This window comes from Saimiri boliviensis, chromosome 1, assembly GCF_048565385.1.
Source record: "Saimiri boliviensis isolate mSaiBol1 chromosome 1, mSaiBol1.pri, whole genome shotgun sequence".
In the NCBI taxonomy this organism is placed as follows: domain Eukaryota; kingdom Metazoa; phylum Chordata; class Mammalia; order Primates; family Cebidae; genus Saimiri; species Saimiri boliviensis.
In genome coordinates, this window is record NC_133449.1 from 140,703,137 (window position 1) to 140,717,239 (window position 14,103).

General features: G+C 50.5%; 1 protein-coding gene across 16 annotated transcripts in view; it reads left to right on the top strand.

Moving 5' to 3' along the window:
• Nucleotides 1-14,103, top strand: part of FANCA (FA complementation group A) — a 92,929-nt gene that overhangs the window by 57,216 nt on the left and 21,610 nt on the right. For 9 of the 16 annotated variants that reach the window (XM_074405338.1, XM_074405359.1, XM_039460270.2 and 6 more), the window contains 7 exons: nucleotides 1,590-1,660; nucleotides 1,965-2,058; nucleotides 2,201-2,388; nucleotides 3,761-3,857; nucleotides 5,350-5,526; nucleotides 8,912-8,985; nucleotides 9,987-10,115. In XM_074405338.1, coding sequence (XP_074261439.1) covers nucleotides 1,590-1,660; nucleotides 1,965-2,058; nucleotides 2,201-2,388; nucleotides 3,761-3,857; nucleotides 5,350-5,526; nucleotides 8,912-8,985; nucleotides 9,987-10,115 — 830 coding nt within the window. Of the gene's footprint in view, nucleotides 1-1,589; nucleotides 1,661-1,794; nucleotides 2,059-2,200; nucleotides 2,389-3,760; nucleotides 3,858-5,349; nucleotides 5,527-8,487; nucleotides 8,986-9,986; nucleotides 10,116-14,103 lie in introns of those variants that run through there. The other 7 variants (XM_074405360.1, XM_074405361.1, XM_074405362.1 and 4 more) reach the window with 4 other exon arrangements.

Genomic DNA, 14,103 nt, shown 5'->3' on the forward strand with positions numbered 1-14,103 from the left:
GTTCAGGCAATTCTCCTGCCTCAGCCTCCTGAGTAGCTGGGATTACAGGCACGTGCCACCATGCCCAGCTAATTTTTTGTATTTTTAGTAGAGACGGGGTTTCACCATGTTGACCAGGTTGGTCTTGATCTCTTGACCTCGTGATCCACCCGCCTCAGCCTCCCAAAGTGCTGGGATTACAGGCTTGAGCCACCGCGCCTGGCTCATTTTTCTTTTGAGACTGAGTGTTGCTCTGTTGCCTGCAGGGTTTAGTGGGTGTTCTTTTGTGTGTGGAGACAATAGATCGCAGGAAAGAAAGGACACAAGGACACAGAGTTAAAAGAATTCACCAGGGCCCGGGGGACCACTACTACCAAGGCACAGAGTCCAGTAGTAGCGTCGCATGCCTGGGTGTGCTGATATTTATTGTTTACAAGGTGGGGGCAGGGTCAGGAGAGTGCCTCGTCTGACATGATAAGTAGGGGTCAAGCAAATCACGTTCTTACAATACAGGGGACCACGTGGGTACAGCACAGGGGGCCCCTCCCTCTCAGGTAGCCACTGCAAGGAGGGGAGGCACATACATCAGTATTTTTTCTGTGCACTTGTCAGAGAGATCAAAGGCTTTTAGGATTCCTCTGTTCTAAGAATTTACAAGGGAGCATCGGGTGGGAAGGTGGACGAGGATGGTGACCATCAGAGCACAGCTCCACAGAGAGGGTTTAAGCCCCTGATGTCTGCGGGCCGGCTGGCTAGTGTCAGACCTTCCTCGAGAGCTGGATGGAGCTGAGTGTTCTCTGAACTCCCCAGTGAAAGGGAAACTCCCCCTCACGGCCTCCTAAGCGATGGGTGCTTCCCCAGGCGCTGGCATTACCGCAAGGCCTGCCTGCTAAGTAACGGGCGCCTTCCCAGGCACTAGCACTACTGCAAGGTATTTACTCTTGCCTCCTGATCACTTTCTCATAATGTCCCTTCAGTTCCATATTATATTTCATCTGATTATTTCTGTACTATAAGGCTAAAAGTGTTCCTACCCTGTAATACTAAAGGAAAGGTTAGTAAGAGTAATAACGTAATTAGATTGAGTATATAATTATGTGATTGCATCTAAGTCTAATTGGTATCGTTGCCATAACTAAGCAGTTAGTAAATATATTCAGTGTCATTCCCTCCTGGGTAGCTGGGATTACAGGCGTGTGCCACTATGCCTGGCTGACTTTTGCATTTATAGTAGGGACAGGGTTTCACCATGTTGACCAGGCCTGTCTTGACGGCCTCTTTAGAATATGCAACAGAGACTTGCTTGTGGCCCCAGAACCTAAAATATTTTTCTGGCCCTTGACACACAAGGTTTGCCAGTTCTGCTCACTGCTATAGAATTTTGTGATTGGCAGTTACGTGAGGGCACTTGGACTTTTACTTTCCCAGGATTGGGTAATGGGAGCCTTTGGTGCCAGTTTGCATTGTAATGTGCTCTCCAAACACAAGCCTGTTTTGCAGTTCTGTTTGTGAAGCAGAATTGTGATGTCAGTGGTGGAAGCACTGCCCGACTTTGTTCCACCTGCTCCCGTCCCCGGGACGCTGCACTCACGAGAACCATGTCTCCTTAGGCTGTGGACCTCCTGCTGACGTCTTTCTGTCAGAACCTGATGGCAGCGTCCATTGTGGCTCCTCCAGAGAGGTGAAGGCACAGGTGTCTCCCGGGGGTGTGGGGCTGCTCTGGGTGCCCCCTCCTGTTGGGCCATGGCCACAGGCCAGGCACGCATGAGCTCGGCTCTCCAGGAGCAAGCGGCCATGGTGAGTTTCGTCCAACAGGACACAGCAGAATTCCGGAAGCACCGTGGAAGATGGGTTGTCTTCTAGAAAGACCATTGCTTTGGCGAACAGCCTGGCCCTTTCTTGGGCCTCTGGTGCCTGGATTAGCCATTGGAGGGATGTGCGGGACTAAAGGCCCAGTGCTGATGGTTTCGTGGCTGTCTCTGCAGGCAGGGGCCCTGGGCCACCCTCTTGGTGAGGACCATGTGTGGACGTGTGCTCCCTGCAGTGCTCACCCGGCTCTGCCAGCTGCTCCGTCACCAGGTGAGCCCCTACTTTACATGGGCCACCCTTGTGGGCCTGCCCTGAGGGCCAGGCTGCTGCTTTCCTGGCTTGTCTTCAGTGCCCTGGAAAATTCCAGCGGGGAAGAGGGCAATCTGCTCTGCTACCCTCATTCTCATTGCAGGGCCCGAGCCTGAGTGCCCCACATATTCTGGGCTTGGGTGCCCTGGCCGTGCACCTGGGTGAGTCCCGGTCTGTGCTCCCGGAGGTGGATGTGGGTCCTCCTGCTGCCACGGTGGGCCTTCCTGTGCCCGAATTCTTCGAAAACCTCTTGACCTGTAGGACCAGGGATTCCTTGCTCTTCTGCCTGAAGTGAGTTGTTCTTCCCAGTTGTGTCTTCTCTCCTCTCTCCAGAAAAGTGGCACATGCTTGTTTAATAAATTAGAAGGGACAGACATGGGACATACTACCCAGAGATAACTTTTTAGCATTTTGGTATATATCACTCCAGAATTTTATCTGGCATGTGTTTATAATTTGCCTGCATTTGTTTCTTTGTTCATAAAAATGGGATCATACTATACCAAACTGCTAAAATTAATACTGCTACTAAAATGAATAGTAGATAATAACTGTCCACATTGTGAGGCGTTCTTTGCTGTCCTGGCGAGAGCTCTGTTTTGTCTTGGGGTTGTGTGGCCCTTGGTTGAACCAGCTCCCTCTGGTCAGGTAATTGGGCACCCCGTGGTGAGCAGGTCCCAGTGTTCCACACCTCGGACTGTACCTCTAGGGCTAAGCAGATGGGGGCCATGTGCTTAGGTGGAGAATGGTCTGTTCAGGGCCTCAGGACCTCACTTCAGGTGCCACGTATTGCAGATCGCGCCACTGCACTCAAAGCTGGGCAACAGTCCTAAACTACGTCTAAAAACAAAAAACAAAACACCATGACGGCACCTTCCTGTTGGAAATGATCGCTCCGTCTCCTTTGCCTCATGGAATCTCACTTTTCACACGGGTGTTGTTGTATATACTTATATATGAATAAATGACACAAGGTCTCACTCTGTCACCCAGGCTGGAGTATGGTATAGTGATCATGGCTCACTGTAGCCTTGATCCCCCAGGCTCAAGCAATCATCCTGGTAGCTGAGACTGCAGATGCACACCCCCACACCCACTACTGAGAGATAGGGTCTCACTGTGTTGCTCAAGCTGGTCTTGAACTTCTGGGCTCAAGTGATCCCCTGAGCTGTGATTATGCTCCTGCACTCTAGCCTGGGCATCCAATTAAGGCCCTGTATCAAAGGAAAAATAAACCAAGGGCACAATGGCTCACGCCTATAATCCCAGCACTTTGAGAGGCCGAGGCAGGTAGGTCACTTGAGGTCAGGAGTTTGAGACCAGCCTGGCCAACATGGTGAAACCCTGTCTCTACTAAAGAAAATACACAAATTAGCTGGGCTTGGTGGCAGATGCCTGTAATCTCAGCTACCTTGGAGGCTAAGGCAGGAGAATTGCTTGAACCCAGGAGGCAAGGATTGCAGTAGGCCGAGGTAGTACCACTGCACTCCAGCCTGGGTGACAGAGTGAGACTCAGTCTTCAAACAAACCAAAACACCAAGAACTGATGCTCCAGCCATCCAGTTTAGAATGCACTAAATTTAGTTTCGTGAAATTCAAAGTTACTTCCGTCATCGCTGATTTTGTATGAAGTATGTTTATCTGTTACAACTTGTGTTTTCAGGTTTTGTACAGCAGCAGTTTCTTACTCTCTGTGCAAGTTTCCTTCCCAGTCACTTGGTATTTTGTGCAGCTGCTTATCTTCAGGCCTTATTAAAAAGGTGGGTTGCCTTGTTTTCTGGTTTTTCATTCTGCTGTATCAAGTTTACGCAGCTTTCTGGCTGAAAGCCGAGGTCTCCTGCCACTTGGCGCCGATCTCAGGGGCAGCTCCGGGGTTAGGCTGTCATGGCCACCTCTGCTGTCTGCTTGGGCAGCCTGCCTGCTGAGCACTGCCTTGTCCTCTGTCCTCTGAGTGTAAAGGGAAGTTGTATGAAGACAGCTACAAGTCTGTAGTTATAAGGAAATAGATATTGGTATTTTTCAGATAAGGGAATTAAAAGATCAGTATTCATAAAAAGTATCTTTCCCAGTAAAGAATAATTCTCATTTTTCTCTACTAAATGCTCTCATTTTCTCTACTAAATGTCTACTAAATGCTCCTTATATTGATCAGGACAGAGGAATTTAAAGATGAGCATTGAAAACCCTGAATGTCAAAAGCAAGGGTGAAATTGCACTGCAAACTAGTACTGTCCTTTTATAGGATTTTTATAAACATATTGTTTATTAAATAGTGGTTTTTAGGCTGGATGTGGTAGCTCATGCCTGTACTCCCAGCATTTTCGGAGGCCAAGGCAGGTGGATCACGAGGTCAGGAGTTTGAGACCAGCCTGGCCAACATGGTGTAACCACGTCTCTACTAAAAATACAAAAATGAGCTGGGCGTGGTGGTGCATGGCTGTGGTACCAGCCACTAGGGAGGCTGACCAGGAAAACTGCTTGAAGCTGGGAAGCAGAGGTTGCAGGGAGCCGAGATTGCGAGGCAGAGTGAGTCTCCGCTTCAAAAACAGCGGTTTTCAACTGCTGGCTTCACCACATTAGAATCAACTGAGCAGCTTTTGAAACTACAGATACCTGGCGCCTTCCCAGATAAATTAATTCAGAATCTGGGAGCAGCCCCTGAGGATCCAGGGTGCGCGTATTTACAGTGATTTCCTATGAGGAGCTTTGTCCCAGGTGCCAAGTTTTTAAAGAAAACATGGAATTGGAGTTTAGGAGAGGCCAGCTGGTCCCCACCCACTGCAGCCCTTTGAGTAGTCGCGGGCTGGTTAAGAACCCGGCAGGCAGCCTCGTCTCCTCGGGGCGGAGATGGACACGGTGATGCAGCACTGGTAGCCTGTTTCGCTTGTCCAATTCGTGTACATTTTTGGTGGGAATGCCATTCCTGGCAGAGGCCTAGAGATTGGCGGTTTCACTGCTTCCAGACATTTAGCCCAGGGAAGCAGGTAGGTGGCAGGAACGTCTGCACACAGGCCAGATCACTGGAGCGCTGTGTACAGCCACGACCACTGAGGGGCTCTGCGCCCTCCCAGGGGCTGGGCTGACGTCCCCTGAACTTGGGCCATGTTTTGCGCCCCCCCAGGGGCTGGACTGAAGTTCCCTGAAAGTGGGGTTGTGTGTGTGGCATGGCTGTTGATGGTCTGTTTGCACCTGAGCGTTTTCTTGGCCTCTCACGGTGAAACTTGGCTGATGAAACTGCCGGTTCTGTTTCAGTTTCAGTTCCTTGTGCTCAGATTATTCCCAGAGGCCCGACAGCCTCTTTATCGGGAGGACGCAGCCAGCCTTTCCTGGAGACCCTTGTACCTGCCTTCTGCAGACTGGGAAAGAGCTGCCCTCTCTCTCTGGACACATAGAACCTTCCAAGAGCTGTTAAAGGAGGAAGATGTTCAGGTAGGTGACCCTTTCTTTCCCCTGCATGGTGCCACATCTCAAGTCTAGGGTTTGTGTGTGCAGACTGTCTTCTCTGAGGCTAGAACAGCAGCACATAGGAGATTTGATTGGAATCTTGACTGAGATTGTTGTGGCTTCATGTGCAGCTGTTACAAAATAATAATGAGATGGCATGGTGCTCACACCTGTGATCCCAGCACTGTGGGAAGCCAAGGCGGGTGGATCACCTGAGGTCAGGAGTTCAAGATCAGCCCGGGAAACATGGTGAAACCCCATCTCTAAAATCAAAAATGCAAACATTAGCTGGGCACAGTGGTGTGCGCCTGTTATTCCAGCTACTTGGGGGGGCTGAGGTAGGAGAATCGCTTGAGCCTGGGAGGTGGAGGTTGCAGTGAGCCAAGATTGCACCACTGCACTCCAGCCTGGATGACAGAGTGAGACCCTGTCTTAAATAAATAAATAGGATAGGTAGATATGCTGTCATACTTCCCATTTTCTCCCAACACAAACTTCTTTTTTTATTGTCCTTTAATTTTTGAGACAGTGTCTCATGGTATCACCCAGTCTGGAGTACAGTGGTGCAGTCAGGGCTCACTGCAGCCTCTGCCTCCTGGGTTCAAATGGTTCTCATGCCTCAGCCTCCTCGGTGGCTGGGACTATAGGCACACGCCACCACGCCTGGCTAATAATTTTTGTATTTTTAGTAGAGATGAGGTTTCACCATGTTGTTTAGGCTGGTCTTGAACTCCTGATCTCCAGTGATCTGTACGCCTTGGCCTCCCAAAGTGCTGGCATTACAGGCATGAGCCACCACACCTGGGAAATTTTTTTTTTTTTTTTTTTTTTAAACAGTCTCGCTGTGTTGCCAGGCTGCACTGCAGTGGCATGATCTCGGCTCAGTGCAACCTCTGCCTCCCGGGTTCAACCAGATCTCTTGCCTCAGCCTCCCAAGTAGCTGGGACTACAGGCACGCACCACCATGCCCAGTTAATTTTTGTATTTTTAGTAGAGACGGGGTTTCACCATGTTGACCAGGATGGTCTCGATCTCTTGACCTCGTGATCCACCCGCCTCGGCCTCCCAAAGTGCTGGGATTACAGATGTGAGCCACTGTGCCTGGCTGGGAAGTTATTTTAAATACGTCTGCCAGGTTCTGTGGTGGCACTCGGCATCTCTGGGCTCGCCCCTGTGCGTCTGATTAGTGGGAACTGATGCTGTTCTGACCAGCATGCCTTGGTATTGTTTATTTCCTAGGATGTTTTCCTCGTTGCTTTGGTCTTTAGAAAAAGAACCCTCGCCAGGCGCGGTGGCTCAAGCCTGTAATCCCAGCACTTTGGGAGGCTGAGGCGGGTGTATCACGAGGTCGAGAGATTGAGACCATCCTGGTCAACATGGTGAAACCCCGTCTCTACTAAAAATACAAAAAATTAGCTGGGCATGGTGGCACATGCCTGTAATCCCAGCTACTCAGGAGGCTGAGGCAGGAGAATTGCCTGAACCCAGGAAGCGGAGGTTGCGATGAGTAGAGATCGCGCCATTGCACTCCAGCCTGGGTAACAAGAGCGAAACTCCGTCTCAAAAAAAAAAAAAAGAAAAGAAAAAGAACCCTCAAGATCATTGTACTTCTTTTTTCCACAAATTTTATTGTTAACTGTATCAGCTACACAAAAGTATGATGCCCTGTTTTAGTGTAAGGAATGATGGGCAGGCACAGTGGGAAGGAAAAAGGAAGGATGACGCAGTGAGCAGCTCTGTACCCACCAACACCTTGGAGGGAATTGTCCTGCCTTTGGGGCACTGGCAGTATCCTCCCTTGGCCGTGCCACGTCAGTGAGTGTCCTGCGCGGAGCACTGCAGCTCTGGTCTCACTCAGTTGGAGTGTGTGCTGGTCTGTGTGTCCTGCGCGGAGCACTGCAGCTCTGGTCTCACCCACTTGGAGGGTGTGCTGGTCTGTGTGTCCTGCACGGAGCACTGCAGCTCTGGTCTCACCCAGATGGAGTGCTTGAGGAATGTTGCTGTGACGGGATTCTTTTCCTGCAGTGGAAGCTTTTCAGATTAGTCCACAAATCAACATAGAAATTAGTCCATGGTGATTCATGGAACTGTTTTAAGATTTACAAACAAGAAATACGTTAACACAAGACCGGTGCCATGGCTCACGTCTACAATCCCAGCACTTCAGGAAGCTGAGGCGGCAGGGTCACCTGAGCTCAGTTCACAACCAGCCCCCATCAGCACAGTAACACCTTGTCCTACTAAAAAAAATTTTTTTTTCGAGACAGTCTTGCCTTGTCACCCAGGCTGGAGTGCAGGGGCCCGATCTTGGCTCATCGCAACCTCTGCTTCCCAAGTCCAAGCGATTCTCTTGCTTCAGCCTCCTGCGTAGCTAGGATTACAGGTACATGCCAACACACCCAACTAATTTTTGTATTTTTAGTAGAGATGGATTTCACCATGTTTGTCAGGCTGGTCTCTTAACTCCTGACTTCATGATCTGCCTGCCTCAGCCTCCCAATGTGCTGGGATTATATGCTGGGATTATAGGTGTGAGCCACCTCACCCGGCCTCTACTAAAAAATTTTTTTTTTCAATTATCTGAGTGTGGTATGTGTACCTGCAGTCCCAGCCATTTGAGAGGCTGAGGCAGGGGGATTGCTAGAGTCCACAAGGTAGAGCCTGCAGTGAGTTGTGATTGCACCACTGCACACATTCCAGCCTGGGCTGCAGACCCTGTTTTCAAAAATAAATAAAGACTTGCTACCATGAATAGCTGAGGATGTTTTTTTTGTTAGGTTCTTTTTTGGGGTTTTGTTGTTGTTGTTGTTGTAGATAGGTCTGGTGCTGTCACTCACTGTAGCCTTGACCTCCTGGGCTCAAGCAGTCCTCTTGCCTCAACCTCCCAAGTGGCTGGGACCACATCTACAAGCCACCATGCCTGGCTGATCTATAAATCTTTTGTAGAGATGAGGTCTTGCCATGTTGCCTAGACTAGTGTCAAACTCATACGCTCAAGCAATTTGCTGGCCTCAGCCTCCCAAAGTGCCGGATTACAAGCATGAGCCACCGTGCCCAGGTAATTTTTAAATTTTTTGTAAAGATGGGGTCTTACTATGTTGCCCATACTAAAATGGCACTTTTATACTTGGGAAAAAAAAAGGATTACAGTGCTAACATCTTTTTGCCAGTGAAATGCTGTAAGAATAGAAATAATTCCTGACAGAACTTAGGTTTCTTTCCTGTGGGACTCTTTGAGCTGCAGTTTCATTATAACACAGGCACATGGAGGGCTGCTTATGAGGTGAAATGACAAACTGTTTTATAAGCCTAGCGTATGCATTGTGTGTTCTGTCCTCCTCGTTGTATTGAATTGTTCCCTTTCTCTTAGTTAACTTACCGAGACTGGCTGTATCTGGAACTGGAAATTCGACCTGAAGCTGATGCGCTTTCAGATACAGAACGGTAAAGGTTTAAAAGAGCTACCCTAGTTGGGCGTGGTGGCTCAGGCCTATAATCCCAGCACTTTGGGAGATGTATTCCTGGGATTGTCTTTCTCAGTTACTTCAGTGATACTTAGATACACCGTCCTGGGCAAGTTTCAGACAGTGTGGATAAAGCACACACCCCTGGCACTCACATTTTTCCTGGGTGTAGCTCTTTCTGTATGAATGGATTATAGTATTGATGGTTCTGTGCATGGCACGTTTGTTTGTTTGTTGGTTGGAGACAGGGTCTCCGTCTGTTGCCCAGGCTGCAGTACAGTGGTGCAGTCACGACTTACTGAAGCCTCCCTCCCCAGAGCTCAAGTGATCCTCCTGCCTCAGCTTTCTGAGTAGCAGGGACCACAGGTGGGCACCACTATGCCTGGCTAATTTTTTATTTTTTGTAGGGATGGGGTCTCCCTGTGTTGCTCAGGCTTATCTCAAACTCTTGGGCTCAAGTGATCCTCCCACCTTGGCCTCCCACACTGCTGGGATTACAGGTGTAGCCACCGCAGTTTTGAGTGAGTGTGTCTTGAGCCCTTTCCCGTCCGTATGCATAGATCCCGAAGTCAGGACTCAGGTTGCTTCACCGTCTGCTCCTGGTGGGCTGTGAGGAGTTCAGGTGTGTCCTCAGGCGACTTTCCAGCCTACATTTGTGTGGTTGGCCATTCTGTTCACCAAGCTCATCAGCTATGCGGTCAGCACTTAACCAGTGGGATGATATCCTGAGTGGGCTTTGATCAGTGGAAGAGGGGTCACAGAGGTCACTCCTGAGACCAGGCCTTTCCCACAGCCCGCAGCACCTCAACTTGCAGACAGTGAAGTCGAATCTCACTGAGGACTCTGAGGTCCTGAGCCACCAGTCTTGATTCAGCTGTCACTCGGGCTGTGTGTTCCTTACTGTGGGCCTACTTCCTGGGTATGGGTAACCTCTGGCCATGAAGCATTTCTCAGAAGTGATGTCAGTATTTGCTGTTCTAGACAGGACTTCCACCAGTGGGCGATCCATGAGCACTTTCTCCCTAAGCCCTCTGCCTCAGGGGGCTGTGACGGAGACCTGGAGGCTGCATGTACCATTCTCGTCAATGCGCTGATGGATTTCCACCAAAGGTTAGCAGTGTTCACTGAATTAGTCCGGGTTCTCTAGAGGGCCAGAACTCATAGGATATCTATAAAGGGGAGTTTCTGGCTGTGCTGGCAGCTGATTAGATGGTGGCCACCCAGATTAAGGGTGAGTCTGCCTTTCCTGGCCCACTGACTCAAATGTTAATCTCCATCAGCAACACCCTCACAGACACACCAAGGATCAGTACTTTGCATCCTTCAGTCCAATCAAGTTGACACTCAGTATTTTTTTTTTTTTTTTTGAGACGGAGTTTTGCTCTTGTTACCCAGGCTGGAGTGCAATGGCACGATCTTGGCTCACCGCAACCTCTGCCTCCTGGGTTCAAGCAATTCTCCTGCCTCAGCCTCCTGAGTAGCTGGGACTACAGGCACATGCCACCATGCCCAGCTAATTTTTTGTATTTTTAGTAGAGATGGGGTTTCACCATGTTGACTAGGATGGTCTCGATCTCTTGACCTCGTGATCCACCCGCCTCGGCCTCCCAAAGTGCTGGGATTACAGGCTTGAGCCACCGCGCCCGGCCGACACTCAGTATTTTTTTTTTTTTTTTTTTTTGAGACGGAGTTTCGCTCTTGTTACCCAGGCTGGAGTGCAATGGTGCGATCTCGGCTCACTGCAACCTCCGCCTCCTGGGTTCAAGCAATTCTCCTGCCTCAGCCTCCTGAGTAGCTGGGATTACAGGCACGTGCCACCATGCCCAGCTAATTTTTTTGTATCTTTAGTAGAGACGGGGTTTCACCATGTTGACCAGGATGGTCTCGATCTCTTGACCTCGTGATCCACCCGCCTCGGCCTCCCAAGGTGCTGGGATTACAGGTGTGAGCCACCGCATCCGGCGACACTCAGTATTAACCATCACACACCAATGAGGCCTTACTTTTAATCATGGTAGTTCTAAGACTGCATTTTTATCTCAGTCCAGTTTTATTATGCAGAGTACACTTGACCATATCACACAGCAAGTCTAAGTCTGTACAAAATAAAAGCAAGCTTTCCAAATCGGTAGCTTCTTTATGTGTATATAGTTGTCAAGGGCAACAACTTTGGGCTGGGCTTGGTGGCTCACACCTGTAATCCAGCCCTTTGGGAGGTCGAAGTGGGCGGATCACCTGAGGTCAGGAGTTTGAGACCAGCCTGGCCAACATGGTGAAACCCTGTCTACTAAAAATACAAAAATTAACTGGGCATGGTGGTGGGTGCCTGTAATCCCAGCTACTTGGGAGGCTGAGGCAGGAGAAGTACTTGAATCCAGGAGATCGAGGTTGCCATGAGCTGAGATCGTGCCACTGCACTCCAGCCTGGGCAACAGAGTGAGACTCTGTCTCAAAAAAGAAAAAGAAAGAGCAACAGCTTTGTCTTTTTCTTCCGTCACCTGGTACTGAAGATCAGTAAGTTTGAAGCATGGCACGAATGGTCTAGCAGGTATTGGGCATCACAGCACACCATCTGAGCAGAACAGTTAGGAAACAGTTTCTGAGGCATTTGCATGTGGGCCAGAATGGTGGGCGGAGTGCACCTGGGACCATCCGCCTTTGTTCCAGTGGGCTCCTGCCTGCATCGCCGCAGGGACAGCAAGTGTGTATGTGCCTTCCTGCCATGTCCCCTGCCTAGGGCAACCAGGAATCCGTCTTTGGTTCATGAATTTGCCTGTTTGGGATATTTACTGTTGACAGAATCATGTAGTATGTGGCCCTTAGTGTCTGGTTTCTATTGCTGAGGAGGAAGCAGAATGTTTTTGAGGCTCATGTATCATAGCCCTTATCAGTACATGCTTCCTTATGGCTGGCTGATGCTCACAGCAGGTGTGGAGGGTAATGCCCTCCATCATGGGTGCTAGTGCGGCCACGTTGACTTCTTGTTAACCCTACTCCAAGAATGCCGCCTGAGGTTTCCCATATATCTGCTGTTACCTTAAATCCCACTCTTGGGTCAAAACAGCCTTGATGCCAGGCAAAGTAGCTTGTGCCTGTGATCTCAGCACTGGGAGGCCGAGGCAGGTGGGTCATCTGAGCTCAGGAGTTCGAGACCAGCCTGGTGAAGCCCTGTCTCGACAAAAAAAAAAAAAAAAGATATTAGCCAGGCATGGTGGTATGTGCTTGTGGTCCCAACTATTTGGGAGGCTGAAGTGGGAGGATTGCTTGAGCTTGGGAGACATAGGTTGCAGTGAGTTGTGATAATACTCCCCTCGTGGGTGACAGTGAGATCCCATCTAAGAACAGAAAACCAAATCTTCCACCATAAATCCAGTCGTTAGATTCAGAGAGCATTCTTGCCTTTCCCTGAGGGGCTGATTTCAGGAGTCCTACATAGTCCTTCCTGTGATACAGAAGCCCCGCCTGGGGTAACAGTGGAGGGGTGCAGCATCTCCTCTCTAGGCTGACTGACCTTCCCAGTGATACAGAAGCCCCGCCTGGGGGTAACAGTGGAGGGGTGCAGCATCTCCTCTCTGGGCTGACCTTCCCTGTTGTATAGCAGCCCTGCCTGGGGGTAACAGTGGAGGGGTGCAGCATCTCCTCTCTAGGCTGACTGACGTTCCCGGTGGTATAGAAGCCCCGCCTGGGGTAACAGTGGAGGGGTGCAGCATCTCCTCTCTAGGCTGCCTGACCTTCCCTGTGATATAGAAGCCCCGCCTGGAGGTAACAGTGGAGGGGTGCAGCATCTCCTCTCTAGGCTGACCTTCCCTGTGGTATAGCAGCCCTGCCTGGGGGTAACAGTGGAGGGGTGCAGCATCTCCTCTCTAGGCTGACTGATGTTCCCCGTGGTATGGAAGCCCCACCTGGGGTAACAGCGGAGGGGTGAAGCATCTCCTCTGTAGGCTGACTGACCTTCCCTGTGATGTAGAAGCCCCACCTGGGGTAACAGTGGAGGGGTGCAGCATCTCCTCTCTAGACTGACCTTCCCTGTGGTATAGCAGCCCTGCCTGGGGGTAACAGTGGAGGGGTGCAGCATCTCCTCTCTAGGCTGACTGACCTTCCCTGTGATACAGAAGCCCCGCCTGGGGTAACAGTGGAGGGGTGCAGCATCTCCTCTCTAGGCTAACTGCCCTTCCCAGTGGTACAGAAGCCCCACCTGGGGTAACAGTGGAGGGGGTGCAGCATCTCCTCTCTAGGCTGACCTTCCCTGTGGTATAGCAGCCCTGCCTGGGGCTAACAGTGGAGGGGTGCAGCGTCTCCTCTCTAGGCTTGTAAAGTTTATTTTCCGTAGGTTTATTACTGAGTTAAGAACTGGGAAACTGAGGCCAGCACAAGAAAATTAGATGCCAATTTATTCAGCTCCCGGGCGAGGTTCTATGGTCCCGGGGAGAGGGGCCAGGGAAGTCGCACCTGACTCCTCTCAGGAGTGGGGTTTTATAGGGAGCGAAGGCGTTCAATTGGATTTGGAGAAACTGGATGTGGACCGGCGAGCTGCTATTGGTAGGTAGGTGGGACTTCCGGTGAGTGGGCTAGGTGCTGAGTGCAGAGGGGATTTCCAAGGAGGGCTAGATGCCCAGTGCAGAGGGGATTTCCAAGGGTGGGGCTAGGTGCCGAGTGCAGAGGGGATTTCCACGGAGGGCTAGGTGCCCAGTGCAGAGGGGATTTCCAGGAGGGTTAGGTGCCCTAGTGCAGAGGGGGATTTCCAAGGAGGGCTAGGTGCCGAGTGCAGAGGGGATTTCCAGGGAGGGCTAGGTGCCGAGTGCAGAGGGGATTTCCAGGGAGGGCTAGGTGCCGAGTGCAGAGGGGATTTCCAAGGCGGAGCTAGATGATGGGCATATTCTGATAACGTAATTTTCAAGTGGGGAGGGAGATGGGCATCTTCGAACTGCTAGAGAGGCAACCAGCCTTACAAGGGTGACTGACCTTCCCGGTGGTACAGTTATTGATCAACTTACAACCTATACAATTTACGACCATTCCAACTTTACGACCACAATCGCTAGCCATGACTCCTCCGCGTCTGGCAGCGCAAATGTTGCCCAGCTGGGCGTAGGACAGT